The 19,981-nt window shown below is 44.2% G+C and overlaps 1 protein-coding gene across 7 annotated transcripts; it reads right to left on the bottom strand.

Moving 5' to 3' along the window:
• Window positions 1-125: 125 nt before the first annotated feature.
• On the bottom strand, window positions 126-17,636 carry ZNF821 (zinc finger protein 821). 7 transcript variants are annotated; one of them, XM_036834727.1, is made up of 9 exons: window positions 17,323-17,632; window positions 16,590-16,652; window positions 15,308-15,425; window positions 13,889-14,003; window positions 6,466-6,591; window positions 3,790-3,935; window positions 2,955-3,059; window positions 1,849-2,015; window positions 147-1,076 (listed from the first exon to the last, which is right to left on the bottom strand). In XM_036834727.1, exons 4-9 carry the CDS (start codon window positions 13,926-13,928, stop codon window positions 422-424), a joined length of 1,239 nt encoding a protein of 412 aa, XP_036690622.1. In that variant the 5' UTR covers window positions 13,929-14,003; window positions 15,308-15,425; window positions 16,590-16,652; window positions 17,323-17,632; the 3' UTR covers window positions 147-421. The 7 variants fall into 7 exon arrangements, with proteins under 7 accessions (XP_036690620.1, XP_036690622.1, XP_036690621.1 ...); XM_036834726.1 differs by having other exon boundaries at window positions 15,308-15,395; XM_036834730.1 differs by having other exon boundaries at window positions 15,308-15,395; window positions 16,590-16,646.
• Window positions 17,637-19,981: the final 2,345 nt, after the last annotated feature.

Raw genomic sequence — 19,981 nt, 5'->3', positions numbered from 1 at the left:
CCTGTGTTGAGGAGCACCCTCCCTCGGCAAAAGACAATGGTTAGACGTCCCTGCCTGAAAACTTCCATCCACGTCTCTCCTAGATTTGCTAGAATGAAATCGAGAGAAAAGCAGGAAAGGGCCAGTAAAGATAAAATTAATTTATTTGCCCTCACAACTCCGTGGGGTGGGCGTGGGCCACACTGGGGCCCCAGAGTCCTATGCGCATGCCCTGCAGCAGTGGGCTGGGGAGTTGAGGTGTCTGGAGTGCCTCCTCCCTCATCCAGAGCTGCCTTGAGCTGGGTCCCTCCTGACCCCATCATTCCTGCTCCCATATGTGAGGGGTACACAGGTCCACCTGCAACAAACTCGGGCCTGCCTCCGGCAGCAAGGACAGGACCCTGGGGACGGCTGAGTGGGAAGGCAGGCAGGAGGGTGTGGTTCAGTGCAGAGAGCTGCTGTTCTGCTCTTCAAAGGCCATCTTGCCCAGGAGCTGGCTGTCCAACTCCACCCCACTCACAGGTAGCTGGAAGAAGTTCATTTCGGCTGCTAAGGCTGCCATGGCAGAAGGGTCCTGGCCAAACTGAGCTCGCAACATCATGTCCATTTTCTCCAGCCTCCTCTTGAGCCGCTTGGCCTCCCGCTCCCGGATGAGCCGGGCCTGCCGCTTCTCCGGGGTTTCATTGGCCCGCTTCAGCCTCATGGCCTCCCGATCTCGCTGCAGCCGGCGTGCCCGCTGCTCGTCTGTCTCCTGCATGCGCTGCAGGCGCTTGGCTTCTCGGTCCCTCATGCGCCTTACCTCCCGCTCCTCGGGGGTCTCATTGTCCCGCCGGCTCTTCTTGGCTGTGCGCTCTCGTTCCAGCCGCTGCAGCCGGACTTCCAAAGGCTCGTTCTGTCGACGCAGGGCCCACTTGCGTACACTGGGGGTCTGGGCTTCTAGCAGTTTCCGGTAGGCAGCACAGTTGTTGCACACAAGCAGAATTCCAGCAGGGTACACTGGAGGACTAAAGGCAACGTCCTTCCCCTCAGCACTAGAGGGGCCCTCACTGTGGGCTGGCGGTAGGGATTCCATATTAAGGACTTCAGGAAGTTTCTCACTGGAAAGCAAAATTTTTAGATGGTTAATGCCACGGTCTAACAAGGCTCAGGTATCCAGCCCTGACTTACTCTGTCCTACCAGGCCAGATGCTCCAAGTTCACCACTAGGGGTCAGTATGAGTGCTTGGGAGACCTCCTCTACCTTTCCACCCTTGCCCTTCTTTGGGCTAGGTTGTCTACCAAGTCTTAAAGCCCACCTGCAGTTAGGGGCTGAGCCAACCGCCATAGCAAGCCACCAGAAATGAGATGAGCCCTTACAATGTGCAGTTCCATTCAAGCCGGACTGATGGTGTTTGTAGGAACTGTGCAGGGCAGTCCTCCTCGAGGTGGAGGCTGCCTTCAGGGGAGGGCCAGTCCACTGGCTCCACCTCCCCCCAGCCGACCCTGCGTTGTACACTAGCAAATGGGACTCGGGCACAGTTTACACAGTTCCAGTCTTCCTGGGACACAGTGGAGACTCTGTCCTCACATTAGGGTCCTCTCAGCACCCTGTAACTTCTTTCTCCATGCTTTATCATGAATGTTCTTGGTCTTCCCCACATCTCTTTCTAGTTGAAGATATTCTGATCAAGGAAAGAAATGAGAATTCACTTCCCTTTGGGGATGTCTAATGGAATGGACATATTTACTAGCCTCATTACTCGTATTTCCAAAGAGTCAAGAGTCAGTTGCCTTTGCATTGCCCATCTCTAACCTTCACTTCAACTTGGGAAAGCAGAACCCACACCCAGTAATTTGTTCCCAGCACAGAGGGTTAGTTGCCCGGCTAACCTGTTAAACGTGGCATGGCTAGTAAAACGGGCTCCACACACAGCACAGTTAGACCGCTGGTCCTCCGAGTGGATTAAGAGGTGGCGACCCAATGACCCGGGGGAGCTAAGGGCCCGGCCACAGACAGGACACATGTAGCTCTTGGCGCTCACCACTGCTGCAGTGTGCTGTAAAAGAGAGCCTTAATCTGTCAACTCACACCAGCTCCAGGACACTCTGTACCCACTTAGGAACTACTTTCTGGGAAATGTCCCCTTTCCTTAGTCTTAGAACAAGGACTTGCAACTATTCTCCCTATCTAGCACCTGGAAAAGTAAGAGTCTCTTGTGTTAAAGGGCCTTCAGAAGGGCAAGGCCATCCAGACCATCACTCAGATTTCATTAGTTTGAGTTCTGACTATGTACTGGGACATGTGGCTGGCTTGGAGAACAATGGGACTCCAGAGCCTGAGAAGAATTCTTGCTCAGGATAATTTCTCATGGCCTGCTTGCCACATGCTGTGTAGGTACAAGTGCATTTTAAAGGAGCGTTGAAGGTCAAGTCTAGAAGCTGGCTGGAAAGACTGATATCCAAAAGGTATTTAAATGCACTGCCTTTCCTTCAGTCTTTTAAAATCAGTCTTCTGAAGAAACGCTTCTCCTCATGAACCAATTATCTTTATGGTAAAACTCAGGCTGCCATGCGTGCTGATGCCTGTTCAATACAGAGCATAAGGCACGTGTTCTGCGACTAGATCAGGGAAAAAAAGGAAACAAAAGTTTGTCTAGTTCTGACCCCCTGGTTTACACTATCTTTCTCCAATACTTCAGAAACACCTATGTTAACTCATTTTTTCTTCTTTAAAACAAAGCCCAGTTTCTATTTCACTATTTAAAATGTGCCTTAAGTAATTTAGAAAAAAATGATACTTAATTTTCACAGTGTGTCTGCCTGGGAACCCAGAACATATTCACTCAACATATCCCACTTATTCTCTACAATGTTCTGAGGATTGGAGTGGAGTCTTGGTGGAAGCAACAACCCAAGGTTCTTTCCGGGGTTGGAGGCAAAGGCTAAACAAGTTGTTGGCGCCCGTGTTCTGGAGCATGCGGCTCCGCACGCCATACCTGGTACACATGCGCAATCAGCTGCCCCCGACTCCCACAGTCTAGCTGGCAGAGGGGACACTGGCAGAGTCCAAGTAAGGGGTCAGAATTCAAATTCTCCGTGACCTGCAATTTAACAAGTAGGCGATTCATGAACACAGTTTACCAGTCTCTTCCCTGCCCCTCTGAACACAGTTTACCAGTCTCTTCCCTGCCCCTACTTCTTTTAAAAGGGTATCCTGTTAAAAGGAACACAACCTCTTATCATACATTATTATTAGGTTCCCATTGTGGGTCGAAGGAAAAAGTGATAGGGGAAAGGGAATTAAATCTGCTCCCATCTTCATTTTCTCCAAGGCTTCCTGCCATGAAGACATAGTATTTATTACTCCAGAGAGAGCTTATCTATTTTTTTTTTTCCCTAAGGTAAACTCTGTAGAGAGAAGATTAGCTTTCCCTACTGCCATGCCTCTTGCAGGAATCCTTAGGAAACAGTTTAGTGAAAAGATGGCACCTCAGTTAACACTTTGACTGAAATTTGCAAGCATATTCAAGAGTACACCTGAGGAAGTCAGCTAATAGTTTTGCAAAGACGGATGTTCTGCTGGGAAGAAGTGGGGAGCTTTAGGAAGAAGAGCTGTGTGGGAGTGAAGTGATATGTGGGTGGAAAAGGAAAGCTGGGTGTGAAGAGAATTGTGTGTCTGAGGTTTGGGTAACTCATGTTGGGAAGGAAGAGAGGCTTCATATGAAGCCCAGGAGACCCTCAGAGGCAAGAGTGTTATATGTGGAAGAGAGGCATCTGGGCAGAGTAGAAGGGTAAGGAGGTTCCCGGACTCAGGAGCCATTTGTCACTTGCCTCATGCTCTACCACACTGTTCCCACCAACAGGCTGTTCTGCATTTTCTAACTCTTTTTCCACTTTGACCACCCCTCCGTCTTCCTCTGATGTGTGGGAAGAGACTTCATCTTGTGTGGTCTCCTCTTCATCACCCTCACTGTCACCTGGAACACACAAACTGGTCACTTGTTCTGATTTTTGCATGAATACATCTTACGCTGCTTTCCACCCTACAGTTTGCAGCTAAAATGGAAAACATTCTCAGATCTTCCATAATATAGTTTGTATCAGTGCTTATTTGGGTACAAATCACGTTAAGTGGAAGCCAGCTATAATTGTTTATATTGCCATATACACACTAAAGAGAAAATCGGAGGCAAAACTGTATTGGAAAATGGTTATTAGGTCCTGTATATTATCATAAAAATGATAATTTCTTACACAGGGTTCTCAAATATCTCACACTTTCAAATCACACCTCCCATGCACCTCACACCATGCTCATTCCAACACACCACTTCTGACTTACCAATGCTTATCACTGATTTTATTACTTACTTTTCTCCATAACCTCCCTGCACAATTTCTCCATGGTGTCGCATACACTATTCTATTTTGAGACCCACTAATCTGTTCTCTCCCAACAAACCCCAAGGCATGATTACAGAAACACCAACAAGTTTTTCTTTCCTCTTATCAATAAAGGAGGCAGTAGGAAATTAGGTAAAAATGTCACTTTATAGGGAAAAAGCTGCTCAGTACAGTGGAAAAGTTAGCACAACAACAAACCTTGGGCATTCTGTAGTGGTATTTGACTCACAGTGTTCTTACCCTGCTAGTAACTCAGCATTCTATGTTAAATAAATCCATTGTTTCTGTTGGTTCTTTGGATTATCTGATGGATTATTGAATGCATCAAGTGGAGGGATCAGGACATTCTTTACTCTAGGATGAAATATAATTTCTTGTGGCTAAAGTAAGAATTGATTTGTTTTAGTTCAGGGTGCAAGATGTGGCCGTGCAGAGGTCTGCCTGTGGCTAGGGGATCTGCAAGGTTTGTGTGAGCTGATTTTTTTTCTCTATTACTTATAAAATTGGAAAAGAAATGATTTTTAAAAAATACAATAACATAGGGAGTTCTTTCTGAAAGGAAAAAAAAGTGCTAGTACTTTGAAGATCACAAGAGGAAGCCAAACCTAGGGAAGCTGTCAGACTCCAGTCCCATCCTAACACCACCTAGATCCTGGACTCCTGGGCCTGACTGTCAGCAAGAGAAATACAGGATAGAGTTTCACCAGGCTCTCAGCATCAGCAGTGAGACTCATCTTTCCTAGCTATAACACTGCGTCTTATCTTCTCTCTCCTATCCCTTACGTAATTTCTAAATCTACCAGTAACTGGGCAAAACTGGTTACATTCCCTTTCTTCAAAAGAAAATCTAACCAAATCATCTGCTAGTAGATACATGTGTCTCTGTTAGATACTTCACTTGGTTGGTGGACTGGATTTGGGCCCTGGAAAGATCTACAGTATGCCTTATTCCTTGGTCCAAAGCTTTAGTGTGAATCCATCTCAGTAATAAGGGTTGGCACAGATTAAATCATACTATATTTTCTCACCAGCTTATTTGGAATACTTGTAGTCTAAGACAACACTGTATCAAACACTTTTTGTAATTCATCAAAAATCCAAATATATCTCTCTACTAGAAAGATTAAAAAAAGAATAAGTATGCCATGCAGAGGGATGATGCAACTTTTCCAGAATGGAAACCTATCAGACTTCTATAGATATTGCCACTCCTACCTATTACTCAAACTGGTGGCTCCCACAGATTTTCTAGAAATATTTGGTTCACTTTTCTGTACCTGAGCAATTACTTGCTAAATTATTATTTTTATTGCTAGAGTATTAGTTTAAGTAGAAAACGTAGTTCCTGGAAGGTACAGAGCTCTCTCCCTCTTCTTTCTTTTTCAACCCCGAACGTGGAGAAAAATCAGAAATGTCAATATGAATTGACACTAATAATAACCAATATCAGATGGATCAGATGTGAAAATCATCCTAGGAAATAACACACCTCAAAGTGTATTTGTTCAAGCAAGTCACAGAACAGACAATCCATGAGGCTCAACCAGTTACCAGCCACTGTCTTTTCAATCTCTTAACCAAAGGGATCTACTCAGGACTTGGTGTGGGAAGACCTCGACATTAGCATTTTACACGCTGCATAATCTCACTGGTAAGCAAGTCCTCTTATAAAACATTAAAACTGGGTCCTCAAGCAAAACTTTCATTAATACCACTCTTACATTTTATTAATTATGAATAAATAGATCCTAGGAGACAGGGATTTTTTTCTTTTCATTTGACCTAGCCCAGGGGCTGCTTGAGCACTCATTATTCCTATGCCCCTGTCTATCACAGTCATCACAAATCTATCTGTGTATGGCACTATGCCAAGTACTGCAGTCCTTGAGTTAACAAAAAAATATATATATAATGCCAAACCTGTTCTTTCTCTGGACAAGCATATGCCCATACACCTTAGAACACCTTTGGGAACACTGAGGATCCACAAATCTCCTTCTTCATGTCTTCCTCCCAACCCCCATGCATAATCCCCAGAGCACACACACTCTGATAATTCTTCTCCCATTGCCCTGAGTCATTACCAGAAGGTGCAGAACTCACTGCTACTGGAGTCCTGATCTCTTAGTTGTTGGATAGCTTGTCGCTGACTGCCAAGGTCTCCAGGAAAATCAGTTTTCATCATCGCCTGGCGGGCTTGCTCTTCTAGCCCAGCAAATACTTGATCCCCTGGTGGTCACAAGGAAAAATAGTCAGGCCACCAGCTGGGCAGTACATCCCCAGGCAAGCTGGTTGGAAAGTCAGACCATTCAAAGGTAGGAGACAGGCAGGTACCCTGTGGTGGGGTCATTCATCTCCAAGTCAACTTGTTGCCTCCAGTGGTTTCTGGGCACAGCTACTCTTCTTGGGCAACAAGCCAGATGCTCTAGAAAGCATCATTTGCTTCTCTTAAATCCTAATACTGACTCCTTTTAAAGGTGATCAATTGCTACTTTACCAATTTAACATCAAAATCTCAATTCCATTTATAATCTTCCATCAGGACTGGGGAGACAGAGGCAAGAGGCAAAGTGATGGAATGAAGATGGGGCAAAAAATCTGGGCACAATCTCTGAATCTCAATGTATTAGCAATATGGTCCTGATTCTGTCTGCCTCTGACTATAAACAAGTGCTTCAAATAATCCATCTGAAACAGTATCTATGACCCCATCTTTCATCCACTCTCCTTACAAGACATACTCTAGAAGTTCTTCCTTTACTCTCTCACATCTATTAGAATTAGCCACAAGCAAATCAAAAATTGGTTGAATAATGGATTAAAAGGAAAACAGATAATATGTGAACTCATTTCTGCTGAGGAACAAACTTCCTGAAACATGCCAACCAATTTGCAACAGGTAATATTTCATCTAGTCTCCTTGGTTTAGTGTGGTCTTTTTTTGTTTTTTCTTTGTATGCAGTATCCAAAAGCCCTGGACCCATCCTTGGTTATGCATTTACTGTGAGGAACTCTGCCTGGGATCTGTGTGGTTATTGAAGAGTTAACATTTAAGTGCTCTTTTATTTCCAAGAGGCCAGGCATAAGGAGAAAAGAGAATTGGGTTTCTTGAGGTTTCCATTGTCTCAGTCAGAGTGGAAACTACAGTCCCCATTCTCCAGCCACCAAGAGAGAATAATAAAAAGCCCTAGTGAAATGTCTGACAATAGACCAGGCGCTTTCTTAATGAAGAGAGAGAGGAAATTAAACAGGCTCAGGTTCCGAGGCTGATACAAGGATGTAGGAGGAATGAACTGGTCAGTTGACCTGTACAACTAGTCCTTGGGCAATGAAAGAACTGATGTGAAGCAGGCTTCATGTGATTCACTTAGGTATTTGTTCAGCAAATATTCATTGAACATCTACTATATGCTAAGTGCCAAATGCTAATAATAGTGATTATTTGGCACTTCCTAGTTCCAGGCTCTACGTTAAGTGCATTATAGTTGCTACCTCCCCTTAATTCTCTGCAAAACTCTATGTGGTAGTTAATACTATCCATATTTTACTTAGGAGAAAACTAAGATCTATGGTAGAACTAAGTATTCAGACCCCAGTCTGTCCAACCCTTAATTACCATATTTTTCAGTTGCTTTCTAGCAGAGTTGTAAACAGAATTTTAAGCGGTTCATTAGAGCAATTTTACTGAAAACAAACGCTTGTCTCTGTGTGACAAGAACAGCTCTGATCCTAGTGTTAGTGTTACCGTCCTACCACCAGAAACTGATATACAACTCAAATACCAAAATAATGTTCTCAAGCAGGACTGATGGAAGGAACCATCATTTTTATGGTTCTGATTCCATGTGATGAGTTACCATGCCTGGGTTAGAGTAATATTATGGCTATTCTGACTGACACTATGAGTGGGAATAGAGGTGCTAAGAGTCCAAGTGTACTTCTAGCCACACAGCCCTCAAGTAAATAAAAAATAACCTGCTTTAAGTCCACTTTCATAATATTCAAGATGACACACTGGATATAAATTACCGCTAGGGAGAGCAAAAAATGAATTCTGTGTTATAGCGCCTCCTCTTCCCTCTTTGCAGGAGTAAAATATTTAATTTCTCCATGTTGGTTCCTCTGTAACCACAAGACCATGGCTAACTGGAATAGTTACTGAATTCTTCTGGGTAAATGCATGTTTTTGGACCTGGTGGCCGTGGGCAGATATGACACTAAGGAACAAGTTATGTACCAGCATATAATTTTCAAGGGAAGACCATTCTCATCAATGACATCGCTAAAGAAACCTATCCAGAAACCAGCTAGGTTTATAACATACTAAGAATCTACACTCCCCCCCCTTTCTTTTTTTTTTTTTTAATTTATTTATTTTATTTTTGGCTGTGTTGGGTCTTCGTTGCGGTGCGCGTGCTTCTCACTGCAGTGGCTTCTCTTGTTGCGGAGCATGGGCTCTAGACGCACGGGCTTCAGTAGTTGTGGCTCGCGGGTTCTACAGCACAGGCTCAGTAGTTGTGGCACTCGGGCTTCAGTAGTTGTGGTGCACGGGCTTAGTTTGCTCCATGGCAGGTGGGATCTTCCCAGACCAGGGATCAAACCCGTGTCCCCTGCACTGGCAGGTGGATTCTTAACCACTGCGCCACCAGGGAAGTCCCCCCCCGCCCCGCCTTTCTTAATGAGGAATCACCACTGTATTAGAAGGACATCTATAAGGATATGTAATTTTCAAGATCAGCTAGTAATTCAGTCTAGTCTCCATCAAACTTGGGCTAAAAATTTATTCCTATTGAAGTTGTCTAAATATTTCAGCCTTCCCAGAACAGAGAAGAGTCAGTTCAATACAGCTGCCCTATCTAGGACTTTTGGGAGCCTTCTCACCTAGAATAGTTGGGCTATATTAATTCTGTCATTCCTTTTTTGGCAGTTTGGAAAGAAAAGCTATGCTCCTCTATTTTATTCCATTCCTGACTTGGGAAAAAGGCTAAGATAAACTTTACTCCTTAGGGCTATTCTTATTTAAATACCAACATAAAGCAAAATATATAAAGACCATAAAGAGGGATTCTGGCAGACCTCATAGAAAAAGATATGTGAATGATCTCCCAGTAGTCATTATTTACCTAATCCCTAAATCTGACTGTCCAGAATTATCCTAAGAAGGTAGTGATAATTGCTAAAAGTATGTCATATTAACTCAAGTATAATGTGATCCATAGAGATACTAGTGATTAAGAAGTGTTATACAGTTGCCTGCTTTTACAGTGTAGCATTATTATTTCCTTCTATCTTGAGACTGTTGGAGTAGGTTAAAAAAAATCCTCTGGCTTCTAGATATTAATGTAGGGCAACCATCTTCTTTAACATGGGTATTTATTTGTCTATTAATAGTTGAGAAAAAGTCATCTAAGTTCAACAGTAAAAAGCAAGGTACTACCTCTCCTTTTTGTGGTATGAAATCAAGATACTGTTGGTCTGATTTGGCTAAGGTTTTTCAGACCAGATAAGAACAAAGCCATGCAAACAAGCCTGTAGAACAGATGAGAAGCCTGAGATGAAAGTTACTGGAAGACAAAGATTTTACAATTCTCTTTCTTGAGTCTTTGGTGCAGTTAAATAAATGCAATGTCTGGCTGACTTAAGTAAAGCAGCTGAGACATATTCTAAGACAGCAGATGTCAAATTCAGAATAAAATGAGCTAGTACTGGGAGTGAGGCACTTAGGATTCCTTTTCTAGCTGACAGTCTCCGTAATCCGAGGTGCTATCACATATTGGGAACAGAACCATTTACCTCATAAGGATGCTGACAATGAATGAAGACAAAACAAATTATACTTTTTAGAAGAGAAGGGACTTTAAAGGCTTCTTTTTCCTACTTCTCTGTAAAAGCTGAAAACTTTAATTGAAGTTGAAAGTTTTTAGTCTCATATATAATCTGAAAACAAAAGTCTCTTAAGAAACGGACGTTTTCCTTTACTTAGTGGTTTGCTTGGTACAAAAGCACCAAATGAAAGTGTGCAAAGGATTGTATTTTCAACCTCTCTAGAAACAGTTTACAGAAATTTGTATTCAGAAGGGGGTGAGATGAGGAAGGAGGGAGGGAAGAGGTCTACAGAGATTTCAACCCATATGCAGTTCCTCTGTGACTAACAACAATTCTGGACTTTTATTCCAAAAGCTCTGCATCAAGTCTATTAAGGAACTGGGCAAAACACAAGAGCCTGCCTGGACGTTTCTGGGTAAAGGAGAGATCATGATGGTAATTTAGATACAGAGACAATCCTGAGGAAAGCCAAGTATATGCCAGAGCAGCCTGCCCATTGACTTCTAAAGCAGATCTGACAGATGCTGCCAGGCTACAGCAATGGGATTCTTAATGTATTCTTTTAGGAGGGCTTCTTAATATATTCTTTTAGGAGCTGCCTGCTACACAATCCTCTTGTTCCCAGAAGGCAGATCTAATGGAGCTCAGCCATTACTCTGCTCAAATGCCATTGGCTTTGACATTTAAGCAAAGCTTCTGCAGACCTTCCTGCCTCCCAGACCTTGAGTTCATTCTGTTTACTTTAAATAGATGAGCAGCATTAAATTCAATACATTTGATTGGTTCTATTTCACTGCAAGGGGTTAGGAGACGCATGTGGTCAGAAGACTGAAATTACCTATTTCTACTTGGCATTATTGTGGGCAATGAGAAGATGACCTTTCAAAAAATGTAGGACCAGCTTCAGTCCCCAAATAGTAAATAAGTAGAAGGTCCTCAGAGACCAGCAAATCTCAGTGTCTTTCTTCTTTCTTAGTCCATCATGTGAGATGCCTTCACAATTCCCTGCCCAAATGCATCACTGAAAACAGCCCCTCCCTGCGGGTCTGCTTTTTAGTTGCACCTGAACATTTCCGTTCACAGCCCTCTTAATGGTCACCACCGCAAAGTCCCATCCGCTCCACCACAATACTACAAGGTTCACTAACTCAACTCTAGAAACTGCATTTCTGCAGCTGTGGATATGATATTCCCTCCTTCTCTGTGGTCTGTTTGTCCATCTGTTTTCTTTTTTTTTTTTTTTTTTTTTTTTAAATTATTTATTTATTTATTTATTTATTTATTTATTTATTTATTTATGGCTGTGTTGGGTCTTCTTTCTGTTCAAGGGCTTTCTCTAGTTGCGGCAAGCGGGGGCCACTCTTCATCGCGGTGCGCGGGCCTCTCACTATCGCGGCCTCTCTTGTTGCGGAGCACAAGCTCCAGACGCGCAGGCTCAGTAGTTGTGGTTCACGGGCCTAGTTGCTCCGCGGCATGTGGGATCTTCCCAGACCAGGGCTCGAACCCATGTCCCCTGCATTGGCAGGCAGATTCTCAACCACCGCGCCACCAGGGAAGCCCTGTCCATCTGTTTTCCAACTCCAGTACCAGCTCATCTTGGCTTTGACTGATTACGGTGAGAGGAGATGCAGCTATGGACTTATGCTATGTGGGTGCAGGCACTGGCCACACAAGCATTTACTGGCTTCCCTGTACTTAATCATACTATCATCCCCACCAGCTACTTTCCTCAAAGTCTCTTTGGACAGGTGGCTTTTAGAGGTAAATGCCCAACTCCAGTGATTGCCTTATTTGTGAACCCATCACTCTACTAAGAGTTCCTTTCCTGCCCTGCCTTCTTGGGGTCACATCTGTGTCTTTTATCAATATCCACCTTCAACCAGAGAGGAGAAGAAAATCCTTCTGAACCTCTGTGTTGTATTACCTATGGTAGAGATACTTCATTTTGTCTCTCTTGAAAATCCTCACATTCAGGCCCACTAAATTTTACTGTTTTAGCAGCAGTTTCTAAATCCTTCCTGAACCACTCACCTTTAATATTAGGCAGCCTTCCATATCCACCTACTCCAGAATACACTCCTAGAAGTATCCAACTTGCTCTGTCTTATAAAACTTTTCTAGGACTTGAAGAATTAATTGTATATGAAAGTTTGCTACCCTAATCTCATTTAATCTATAAAATGCTGAAGTCCTCTTAATCCCTCTGTCCCTACTGGTTTCTCTCCTACTCTTGAAATTACCCAATAAAATAAAATAAGGTACATACTGTCTGGCATATGGTATGTTTTTAATAAATTTTAGTCCTCTTATCCTAACTCCATGACTGATCTATCCTCTCAAACGTAGGTTTTTTTCCTTAAAAAAGCCAAACTTTCATTTGTTATACCACTGAATTCCCTTCAAATGTTGCTGTACTTTAGTCAGTCCTCCATAAGAACACGGAGCTACGTGTCTCTTTTTAACATTTGAATGAGGATGCTTATCTCCCCAGATCATAGGAAACTGGTTAATTGTCTCAAATCTACATAGATATATTAGTGTTAATTTAATAAGGCACTTTTGAAAACCCACTATGAGCAGTGCTAGAAGTAGAGAGGGATAGCAGGAATTATATATGGGACATAGTGTCTGCCCTCCAGAAGTTTACAATCCAATTACTAAAATAAAACATATATATGAACCTGCTGAGAAATAATGCAAGGCAATAGTGAATAGCTGGTTCTTGTTACCAGTCTCTCCTTCATGTGATCCATCCCACACACTATTTTGTAGTCCCAAAACACTGTATTCTAAATGTCACTCCATTCTCCCTGCTTAAAAACCTTCAGTAGCTCCTTACAGTCAGGATGAAGTGTGAACTTGGCCTGGCCTTCAGACCTCTACAATGTAGAGTTAAACATCTCCAATGTCATGTTCTATGGCTTCTGGACAAATGCAACTTCTGCTTCATACAAAGTCTCCTTGTCCCCTGAACATACCACGTGCATTCCCTCTTTGTTTCTTTGCTTTCCCCTACCTGATTTTACCTCTCCTTTCCTCTTTTTTTAAAGAATCCACTTTCTACCTTCCAAGGTCCAGTTCAAGTTCATAGTCTAAGGCCTCTTCCATCAAGCATTCCCTGGCTATCTCAGTCCATGGAGCTCTCTCCCTCCTTTTTTTTTTTTTTGGCCTCAGGGCATGTGGGATTTTAGTTCCCCGACTATGGATCAAACCCATGGCTCAAATCCGTGGCCCCTGCAGTGGAAGGACAGTCTTACCCACTGGACCGCAAGGGAAGTCCCTCTCCCTCCTCTTAATTTCTGTAGTACACACAGTCTGCAGCATCCCTATTTTGGCACTTAGCATATATTATCTTGCTATATGCTCATCTATCTATCTATCTATATCTGTGGCTACATTATAGTCTTATATATCTTTATATTGTTTTACGGCCTTGGCATCTAGCACAAGGCTTTGCACAGAGTAGGAATCCTATAAGTGTCTGTTAATGTGAATACTAAGGATGAATCAAGAGCACCTATTCCTAAGACAGGTTTCTAAGACCTCCTCCAGCACAGAAACACTTTAAATCCATCATGTTCGACACCTTTAACCCTTTTTTCTTCACAAATTAGTGTGAGTCGATCACCTAAATTCAGATTACTCTTCCTTTCCAACCCTCAGCATTCTCAGGTTCCAGAAGAAAAAGCCCAGTACTCACAGTGAACTTTATTTGGATTTGTCTGTTTCCGACGGGACATGTTTCCCTGATCCAAGAGCTCTGGCTTTTCCCAGTTTCACGACTGGATGTTACTACCTCCTTGCAAGGTGCTGACCTACAAAAAAAAGGATAATGTTAGCACACGTCATTTTGCTCATAAATTACACACAATTAAAAGATGAAAGACTTTTTAAAATAGTTTTTGAGTATATAAAACTCACCAGTTATAAATCATTGAACTTCTTAAAGAAAGAAAGAAATGAATAAATCTCTAGCACAACTTTAAGGACCCAAGAAGTTTCAGAGAGAATTCCAAAGGATTTAGAGAATTCCACTCTAAATCCAACTCTGGAATCCATAATACTGTTAAGTGATCATGATCAAGCTCAGAGGGTAGAAAAGGAAGCAAAAAAACTCAGGCAACCAGCGTTAGAAGCACCATGGGCTCAAAGGGATAACCCTCATGAATTGTAAAAGGAAGCAAAGGAAGCTAAAGAGTGTGGCAGCTCATATGTCACATGCCCTCTGGAAGTCAAGCCCTGCAATCCGCACCAATGAGAGCCTCCAGATGTTTTTTTCAAGAAGTTATCTCTCCTGGAGGTGACGAAGGCACCACATCCCTGTGAGACAGGAAATATCTCAAAACTCCTGGGCATCTGTAAATGAAACATGGGAAATAGAGCCTCTACCTAGGGATGCAGGCACAGTGCTAGGCACTGTGGATGACAGGGCACTAAAGCAAATCAGACTTCATGTTGAAGATGGGCTTTTACCAGAGGAGCCAGGTGCCATACACATTGTTGAGTACTAATTCAATACCTCAATGTGGAACATCAACCTGGCCCTGCTCACATGCTCCCGAGTGGTGGTCAAAGTTAATAACTTTAGTGCCTCTTCTCAATCCAGCCTCTTGTAGCAAAGAGTGGGAAGAACAAAGAGAAAAGGTCCCCAAATGAGAAGTGCGGCAGAGACATGCACCTGCTTCCCTGAAATAGGAGAGAACAGATACTTAAGCCTAGAGGTTCCTGGTTAGTTGTAAGAAAGGCTTTCCCAGCATTAAGTGTTGTTAGAGAGTCCGAAATGGATTAGTAGTGGAAGCTGTGAATTTTCTTTGAAAGACAGAGTGAATAAACAGACATAGATTAAAAAGAGATACTCTCTTTCCTACCAAAGATGAGAACATGGATCTGGTCACCCTCTAACTTTTCTTTCAGTTCCTGCCTTCTCAGATTGTACTCACACTAATAAGCAAATATAAAATTGTAGTTTATTGCCTTAGGAGGCATTATGAGAGGCTACTTACTACCATCTACACTTTGCACTCCAGTTAGTGAAGACTCACCTCCTGTTATGCCAACTAACTCCTCTATGTAGCTAGAAAGGACCTCAGACCTGTAATCAGATCCTGCCTCCCCTTACCAAAAGAAGAAAGAAACCGCAAATGGCAAAGACAGGCCTCCACAGGAAGTGGCAAAGGAAGCAGCTTTCAGGCAGTCTTCTATCATATCTGCATATCAAACACAGTTCTTTTTCAGACCTTTAATTAAAAAAAAAAACAACAAACTCCAAATGTATACAGTAAAAATCAATTTTAAGGTAGTATGTTGAGTGCTAATGCTAATGAAACGTGTTCTCTAAGTTTTGTTTGTGTAGATCATTTCTTTCTAATCAAGTAGTTATTTTACAAATTGAAGCAGTGAATGAATATTACACTTTGGATCTTTTCCTATAAGTCTGTGGAATCACAAAGTGGAAAGTTGAATAAAATGCAGGTTGCCTATCATTTTTTTTTTCTAAAATTTGCAGAGCTATAACTCTCTATTACATAAGAAAGAAAATGAAACCTTAACTAATCTTTAAATTTTCTTCCTATTAAGATCAGAAATTGAAACTGTGAGATAAAGGTAATAAAGATCCTTCTGAATGAAGGCCAAATAATATGACACAGGCTCTGTTCAGATCATCTTGGTGAGGCAACAGCTCAATACTAAAGCTACAAGTCAGAAACAGAAATCAGCATCTGGCATATTTAAAGCACCAGTGTCCACTGCATCTCACAATCCTCCTAGTGGCCAAATGGGGAACCAACCAGATGGTACCCAATGGGACTTCACACCTGAGGGATTAAGGGGAAAACATAAGCAAATACTCTTCCTCCCTCAAAAAAAGAAAGCCTGTGGGGTCGTGGACTCTTGAAAATAAGTAAGTTAATTAATTATGTAATTAATTAACAATAAAAAACTAGCACTAGCAGATACATTCTTGACTGCACAACAAGATCTCAGAGGTTAGACAATTGTTTTATAGCAGTAAAAGCTAATAAAATCCATAGACACATTGCCGTAAAGTTCACTAACTCAGTTTTACTTTCAACACTGCCTCAGTTTCCAAGCCTGAAACTGAAACCGATACAAAAATGTAAATGGACAGCCTGAACATGACCATCTGGAAGAAAAACAGGATGGGAAGAAAGGTAACCGGTGAGATTCAGGTCTACAAGGGATTCTATTTAAAAAGGGAGGCAGTTTTGTCCATCTTTAGAATGAGGTTAAGAATACTTGGGAGGGGGGACAACGTCTCCCCTTAACACTGTCCCTGCTCTCCCACAGGTGTTAGGTTGCAGCTTCCAGGACACACCACAGACTTTAGCAAGAAAACACGGGTGAAATCCAAGCTTTAAGAAAAGAGAGTGCACTCCCACCTCCAGCTCTGGTGCAGTTCCCACGGAGCAAAGTAAACTCGCCTGAATCCCAGGTATCTGTATCTGCCAAAAAGGAGAGGACAAGCAAGCTGGTCACGTAGCCGCCTCACAGGTCACCCTGTTCCCACTTCTGCTCGGTCTGGAGCGTGTGTATAACCAGCCGAGACGGTCCCTCTGGCTTCCTGAAGCATGAGCACAGGTAGATTCCCGGGAATTATCAGACAAGAGCCAGAGGTCTTCCGAAGCGGCTCAGACAAACCCTCAGACAATACAGTCTTCTCAGAAATCTAAATTTAGAAGCCCTTCTGCGAGAAGGCGACTCGGCACTGACACCCGGGTCGGCGCCCCCACGCCCATCCTCCCCCTCCCCCAGCTCCAGCCCAGCCTGTCAGACGCCGGGGCCGTCCCGGCGCTGCCCGGCTGAGCCCCACCTGGGCCCACGCGGGGAGGGCGGCGACGCGGACGCCCCTCCCGCGCCCGAGACCTCCAGAGGGACGGAAAGAGGAACGGCCGCTGTGGGGAGCCAGCCCGGTCCGGCCTCATCGCGGGAACCCGGGGCAGGGGGAGGGTCAGAGCCAAGGCGGCCCCCGCCCCCCAGGCCAGAGCGAGCCCCTGTTCCCCTCCCCAGACACAGACTGACAAAAGGACCGACAGCCGGCGACCAAGGGAGGGGGCGAGGAGCCCCTGCATCCTCAGCCTGGTCCCGGAGGGAAAGAGTCGGGGGTCTTTTTACCCGGCGCCTCGGCGCTCCGCGGCGCTCCGGGTCCCTGGGCCCCGCCTCCGGACAGACGGACCGCCGGACAATGGGCCCTGGGCCGCAGCTCGGGCCGGCCGGGCCGGGGCTCTCCGGGACTGGGCCCCGGCGGGCAGAGGGCAGCTCCGGGCCGAGCTGGTGGCGGGGAGCCCAGGGGCGGCGCTGCAGACGGACAAAGCCAACGGCAGACAGACAGACGGAGGGGGAAAAGATGGCGACGCGGGCGGCGGGAGCGCGCTGCTCGCACACCCGCAGCGAGTGGGGCGCGTGCATGAGTCTCTCCTATCCCCCCTCCCCCCTTCGCAAGCTTCGTCCCCCTCCCCGCTCCCCAGGCGCGCGCCCGGAGGCATGGGCGGGGCTTAAGGGGCGAGGGGTCCGGGGAGGCAGGACTTAAGGGAGCATCCAATCACAGACATTCGAGAGGGGCCTCGCCTCGGTTCTCGCGCTCTGGAGACCACCCAGCCTCGCACCCTCCTAGGTCTCTTTCTGGTCCTGTCAACTCCTCAGCTCCCCTATGCTCTCCTGAACCTTTCAACTCTACCCTGACTGTCAGCTCTGATCCTGGTTTCCTACCCCACCTTCGAGTTCAGCCACAAAGCCCACATCCCCCAACCACAGCTCCACCGCAGGCTCCCCCTCTCCTTAGCCCAACCTTAGTCTCCCCCTTTCCCCAACCCAAACCCTCTTCCCTTTATTTCCCCACACCTCACGGTTTCTCCGGTCCCCACGGCGTTTAATGTGACCGAGATCTAGGGGCCACGGACCTTTGTGGGAGGGGCTAAGTTCAGCTGTCAGAACCTCAGAGGAGAAAAATCTTTAGCTTCGTTTTTGACATTTAAGTCTCCAACATGATTCTCAACTAAAAACAACAGTAGCTGTAGACCCTGGGGCATAGAATTAATTTAGAGAAGGGTAACTTGTGGCACTGTTGCCACTTAAGGGGCATTTGGGGCAATTGAAAGTGGTTAGACTCACTTCCTAATAAAACACCTCCTTCCCCTCTCATCGTCCCCTTCTATTTCCTCACCGCTTTCCTTCCTTTCCTCTCATTCTCTCGTCTTGTAGAATGCCTAAGCCTGCCTTTGACATAGCTCACTTGGAGAAGTAGGGCATGCGGTGGAAAGATGAGATCTGACATTAGAAGATCCAGCTTTGAGTCTGCTGCTGACCAGCCTGGTTACTTTGGGCAAGTCACTTCCCTATTCTGAATCCCTGCTTCCTAAAAAAGTAAAATGGTTAATAATGTAATAATTCCTGGTCTCTACTCTCATAGGGTTGTTGTGCTGATTAAGTAAAATGAATATATGAAAGAGTTATGTAAATATCCCTTATGATCACTGGCCCCACAAAGATGGAGCTAATGAGGATGCTGATCATTGCTTATAAAGCAACAAGTCTTGGTATTTGCATAAAGCGCTCTTGCAAACTGTCCTTTCCAGAAATCTCTAACAAGATGATATCATTGTCTGCATCTTGTGTTTAATGTAAGAGGATCTTGGTCCTTCACAATTCTGTGGTAAATGGCTCATTCCTTCATTCATTCATTCTTTGTGGCTGGGATATGAGGTAGGAATTATTCTTTTTTAAATAAATTTATTTATTTTATTTATTTACTTTTGGCTACGTTGGGTCTTCATTGCTGTGCACGGGCTTTCTCTAGTTGCGGTGAGCGGGGGCTACTCTTTGTTGCAGTGCGCAGGCTTCTCACTGCGGTGGCTTCTCTTGTCGGGCACGGGCTCTAGGCACGCGGGCTTCAGTAGTTGTGGCTCGCGGACTCTAGAGTGCAGGCTCAGTAGTTGTGGCGCACTGGCCTAGCCGCTCCGCGGCATGTGGGATCCTCCCGGACCAGGTCTCTAACCCGTGTCCCCTGCATTGGCAGGTGGACTCTCAACCACTGCGCCACCAGGGAAGCCCAAGGTAGGAATTATTATTATTTAACTTCAGTTCAGTTAAGGAAACTTTTAAATTTCATTTAAAATTTTAATTCTTGGGTAGGTAGCCAGAAAATGGAATATTCTCAACCAATCAGAAGGTTTTTAGTCAGTGTAAGAATGCAAGCTGGAATAAGCACTGGCTTTTGTACTTAACAGTAATTCTTGATGAGTTTAGACTGAGGGATACAAAGATGGCTTTATTATGTCACTTTAAAGTTGATGTAGTTGACATTTTCAACATGAAAATAGCTAGCAGGTAAAGTATTAGGAGAGAGCCTCCAGTGAAATTTCTTGGCTTCATCAAATAATAATGTGTAATACTGGGCATCTTGTTTCATCTCCTTGAGCTGCAAATAAAATGGGATCATAATAATGCTATTCTTAAAACCTTCATGTGTCCTAGAAACGCCTCTGAGGTGTTGTGATTCAGGGTTATAGTCAAATAAGGCAAAAATTATTAAATAAGGAATTAGTTTATTTTTGCTCTCACCTAAACTTGTTCTGGAGCTACAAGACTTTTTCTTTAATCATGGATTTTTTTTCAGCTTCACTTTTTATTTCTACTTTTCTGGTCTACTCGGATTTATGCAATTATTTTGCCATTTTAAGTATATTAACTTTCCCTTGAAATATCCTCTGGTTTATATTTATTGGCTCCTACCAAGACCCTGTTAGGGCTTTACATTACAACAGTATTGGTAGGG

This window comes from Balaenoptera musculus, chromosome 19 (genome assembly GCF_009873245.2).
Source record: "Balaenoptera musculus isolate JJ_BM4_2016_0621 chromosome 19, mBalMus1.pri.v3, whole genome shotgun sequence".
In the NCBI taxonomy this organism is placed as follows: Eukaryota; Metazoa; Chordata; class Mammalia; order Artiodactyla; family Balaenopteridae; genus Balaenoptera; species Balaenoptera musculus.
The sequence above is the reverse complement of the archived record's forward strand: the minus strand, read 5'-3'. Positions and strand labels throughout refer to the sequence as shown.

Excerpts from the sequence above, each read along its gene's own strand:
- ZNF821 (XM_036834725.1), bottom strand. The coding sequence starts at position 13,928 with ATGTCCCGTCGGAAACAGACAAATCCAAATAAAGTTCACT. Across the intron at positions 3,060-3,789 it reads ACAGTGTGGTAGAGCATGAG|GTCACGGAGAATTTGAATTC; the intron begins GCAAGTGACAAA and ends GTTAAATTGCAG. Across the intron at positions 1,077-1,848 it reads AGCCATGCCACGTTTAACAG|TGAGAAACTTCCTGAAGTCC; the intron begins GTTAGCCGGGCA and ends TTTGCTTTCCAG.